This window comes from Cyprinodon variegatus, unplaced genomic scaffold, assembly GCF_000732505.1.
Source record: "Cyprinodon variegatus isolate N-32 unplaced genomic scaffold, C_variegatus-1.0 Scaffold1220, whole genome shotgun sequence".
In the NCBI taxonomy this organism is placed as follows: domain Eukaryota; kingdom Metazoa; phylum Chordata; class Actinopteri; order Cyprinodontiformes; family Cyprinodontidae; genus Cyprinodon; species Cyprinodon variegatus.
Genome location: NW_015151673.1, coordinates 45,587 through 49,820, shown reverse-complemented (window position 1 = coordinate 49,820; position 4,234 = coordinate 45,587). Strand labels below are relative to the sequence as shown.

Genomic DNA, 4,234 nt, shown 5'->3' with positions numbered 1-4,234 from the left:
GCTCACAGAGCTCAGAGTATTAAGTTAAAAGTTCTCTTTCTTGTTGCCGTTGTTCAATGAAAGTACGTTTTGAGATCATTTGGAGCGAGTTATACTGTAAGGTTCACTATATGGCCCATTTAATGATTTAGTGCGTAATTAAAACAAAAATTTAAGAATTCCTTTAAGGTTCTGCTTTTTTTTTAAATCAACTCAAGGCATTTATATGATAAAATCTTGTTTTGGCTCTACAAAATATGCATTAGTTATGAAATAAACTTATTTTTTCTGTGCTTTTTTTTCCAAACGAGAGAAAGTTGTTTGGTTTTTACTGCAAATGGTCAAAAGTAACCGTTACCTGCAGCTTTGGATGCCAAACATTTGAAGTGTTTTTAAGAGGCGCTGCTTCGGCTTCTCTGTTTCAGGCTTTCAGACAAGGTTCAAGGAAATCGATGAGGATGAAGGTGAGGGCGCCTTCAGCGCCGTACGCCACCTTTCACTGTTCCTCCCACCCTTAGCCTCTCCTCACAGCACCTCTCCTGTCGTCTAGAACTCCCCCACCGAGGCCAGCGTGCTGGATGAGAACACGGCAGAGGGCTGGGAGAACCGCATCCGCCAGTGGACCGACCAGTACGAGGAGGCTCTGTCCAACCAGTACAGCGCTGACATCCAGACGCTGCTGGAGCTCCACCGCTCCGCCTGCTCCTCCGTCTCCAAGGTGGAGCGCGACACGTCCACGCCTCCTTCCAACACCCAGATCCACGCCTCCATCAACGGCATGGACACCATCAACCGCACCGAGCTGGCCTGCAACAACACGGTGCTGGGCTCGCAGATGCAGGTCAGCTACATCCTGTGGGGCGATTCAGCCGTGAGGGAAGATGCTGGATTAATTAGAACAGGACTAAATGAGTTTCTGCCCCTGCAGCTGCAGCTGGGACGGGTAACGCGAGTCCAAAAACACAGGAAGATCCTCAGGGCGGCCAGGAACCTGGAGCCAGACATGCTGATCATCGAGTACCGGGGGAAGGTCATGCTCAGGCAGCAGTTTGAAATCAACGGGCATTTTTTCAAAAAGTAAGCCCTCTGATCTGATCCCAGCATCGCTGAACCGTCCCTCTTTGCTCTTCTTCATTCCTTCCCTTTTTTTTCAGGCCTTATCCCTTCGTGTTGTTCTACTCCAAATTTAACGACGTTGACATGTGTGTTGATGCAAGAACGTTTGGAAACAACGCCCGCTTCATCAGGAGGTCCTGCACCCCGAACGCCGAGGTTGGTCACCTGCAGCTTCTCCGCCCCTAGTTTCTCTGCCTTAGATTTGTTCATTATTTCAATTCAGTTTATTTATAAAGCACTAATTTAAAACAGCTGTTGATGGCAGCAGCACAGCTGATATTTCTCTCCAGGATGGAGTCACAGCCAAACAGGAACAGACCAGATGAAGCTACTATGAGAAAAAGCAGAGAGAGCAGAACGTTAGAGATTGAACTAACAGATTCTGCAGAGTGGGAAAATAGAGATAGAATGAAGCAGAATGATGAAAAAGGGGTCCCTATGTCCTCCAGCAGTCTAAGCCTATAGCAGCAGAACTATAGAGATAGATCAGGATAACCTGAGCCACTCTAACTAGAAGCTTTATCAAAAAGGAAAGTTTTAAGCCTAGCCTTAAAAGTAGACAGGGTGTCTGCCTCACGGAGGAGCAATCATAGAATAGAATAGAATAGAATTAATGCAGAATAGAACTCTGCATTTAAACCATCCCCTTGGGGAGCAGTGGGCTGCCATTGTTTTCTCTGATGTCAGATGGAATTTGGTTATTTAAGGCTTTATACATGAGAAGCAGGATTCTACATTACATAAAAATCTTTTGTTTTCAAAGGTCCGACACATGATTGCTGAGGGGATGATCCATCTTTGCATCTATGCCACCAGTCAGATTGCAAAGGACTCTGAGGTGACCATCGGGTTCGATTACGAGTTCAACAGCTGGTGAGTTCCTGCTTTCCAGAGCCGCTCCCCGTCCCTCTGGCAGCTGCTTCTGACCTCCTCTCGTTCCCTAGCAACTACAAGGTGGACTGCGCCTGCCATAAGGGGAACCAGAACTGCCCGGTGCAGAAGCACAACCTCAGCCCGATGGAGAGTTTCCTCAGCCCCGCCGCCCTGGTTCTTCACTCCCCCGCCGTCGGCGCTGAGACGCGACGAAGAAAAGCCCAGAGGAAGGAGCTGGAGAACTGCCTGGCCAGCAACGGCCCCCGAGTCCTGGAGCCCAACCTGGAGAGCAGAGATCTGCAGGGAGTCAGTGACCCTGAGGTGTGTTCAGGTCTAACAGGCCATGAAAAGACCTTTACCTCTCCAGCAACATAGTCCTGCTTTACTACTGAAAGGGATGTTTCTATGGAGGCCTGAAGGGACAAAAATGAATTAACATTTCATGAAATAAAAACATGGAAAATGTCCCATAAACAGAGATAGATAGATGTGTGGAGGACCAGCCGTGAGGTGATGGTTTGCTCTGACTCTGAGCTCAATGTTTTCACTGGAAAGTGGAAAAGTCCAGCCTGCAGGTGGTGTTAAATATGGGCGGGGCTAACGCTGTCCACCCTGGACCACAGTCAGCTGCTAGTTGATAGCAGGTCGATGGTGCTGAAAAACATTAGGCCCCGCCCCCAGCTCTCATTCAGCTGAATGCGGTTCCACTTCTTCATTGTCGATGGTCTCAGGCTCGATGTCTTCTTCTTCTTCACATATTTAGCAAAGTTAGCTACAAGCTAATGCTGTTTTTTTCTAACGCTCTGTTTAATTCAAATGTTTGTTTTTAGGAGAGAGCGCCAAACGTGGTGAAAGTGGAGGAGAGAGACGCAGATGAAAATGGGAGCAGCTGTAGTAAAAGAGTACGATATTCTCCTCCTTCCCTGTTTGATGAGTAAACGGGGCCCCTGGGGGCCAGTCTAGAATGAAAGGAGCTGATTATTAATCCTTAGCAGTAGATTTATCTCCTGGACTCTGAAATGATGTGAAACGTTAAACGCTGCTCTGCTTGTTCCTGAAGGCCCCCGGCAGCCAGAGGGCAGCTGCAGGAGCCGAGGTGAAGGACGAGGCTGTGGAGGACGGGGCAGGGACCCCCCCACAGGCCTCCGCTGCCCCCTACAGCTCCGGGGTGGGAGTCAGCACAAGGCGGACCACCTACTTCACGGTGAGTCAGAGGAGCTGCTGCATTTCTCTACTCGACGCTTTTCCTGCTGCTGGTTTTTAAGATGCCCCCCCCCCCCTTTACAGGAGACCCCTCCTCTTGAGGAGAAAACACCAGCACCCGCCCTCCCAGCCCCGGCTGCTCCGCCCAAACCTGCCAGACCCACCAAACCTCGACCCAAGAGCCGGATATCGCGCTACCGTTCCAGCTCGTCACAGCGTGCTCGCCGGCAGCGCCAGGCCCTGGCCCAGCAGGCGGCGGCCGCTGCTGCGGCAGCGGCGGCCATGTCTTCGGCGCAGGGGGCGGCGGATCAGGGGGCTGCTCTGAACGATGAGGGGTCCCAGAGCCAACACGCAGCCGAACACGGCCTGACAGATGCAGGTCAGGGGGCCCATCTTCCTGACGGAGATGGCCCCGGGGCCAGCAGCATACACAGAGGCGGCGTGCGCTACCCCAAGACCAAGAAGGTCAGAACTTTCTAGATGATTCCTTTCAGCAGATCGCCGTCGCTCCGTGGGGGGTAGTTGATGGTTTGTTTGTGTCGTTTTTTTCCTCAGTACCTCGTCACAGAGTGGCTGAACGACAAGGTCCCCGCAGGTGAGAAGGTCCCCCTGGAAGGGCCGGCGGAGCGGCCCCTGCGGATCACCACGGACCCCACGGTGCTGGCCACCACCCTCAACATGCTGCCTGGCCTGTCTCACTCATCGCTCATCTGCACCGCCCCCCGACACTACGTCCGCTTCGGCTCCCCCTTCACCCCCGAGAGACGACGGCCCCGCCCACTGCAGACGGACGGCACCTATGGATGCTACAAAAAGGTCCAACCTGAGCCGCCTATTCTAACGGATCCAGAAGCTTCTGGGTCCAGATTCTGTCCTCATTCTTCTTAGTCTAAGCGCTTTGACAGTTTCCCACGCTACCCTTCTCCATCGGCTCGTTACTCACACTCCCCTAGCACACGACTATGGACTCGTGTTCCAGGAAAGTCTGGACTGGGGGAGAACGGGAGCACGCAGAATAAATCTGGGTCAATTGGAACAGAAGCGTCCTGATGACATCACCACA

The 4,234-nt window shown here is 52.0% G+C and overlaps 1 protein-coding gene across 3 annotated transcripts in view; it reads left to right on the top strand.

Moving 5' to 3' along the window:
• The window catches only part of setd5 (SET domain containing 5), a 42,580-nt gene that overhangs the window by 24,966 nt on the left and 13,380 nt on the right, over positions 1-4,234 (top strand). For all 3 annotated transcript variants that reach the window (XM_015401451.1, XM_015401450.1, XM_015401452.1), the window contains exons 7-16: positions 405-443; positions 530-820; positions 908-1,056; positions 1,134-1,251; positions 1,859-1,968; positions 2,040-2,289; positions 2,799-2,870; positions 3,029-3,172; positions 3,256-3,636; positions 3,727-3,987. In XM_015401451.1, the coding sequence (XP_015256937.1) occupies positions 405-443; positions 530-820; positions 908-1,056; positions 1,134-1,251; positions 1,859-1,968; positions 2,040-2,289; positions 2,799-2,870; positions 3,029-3,172; positions 3,256-3,636; positions 3,727-3,987 (1,815 nt within the window). The remainder of the gene's footprint in view (positions 1-404; positions 444-529; positions 821-907; positions 1,057-1,133; positions 1,252-1,858; positions 1,969-2,039; positions 2,290-2,798; positions 2,871-3,028; positions 3,173-3,255; positions 3,637-3,726; positions 3,988-4,234) is intronic.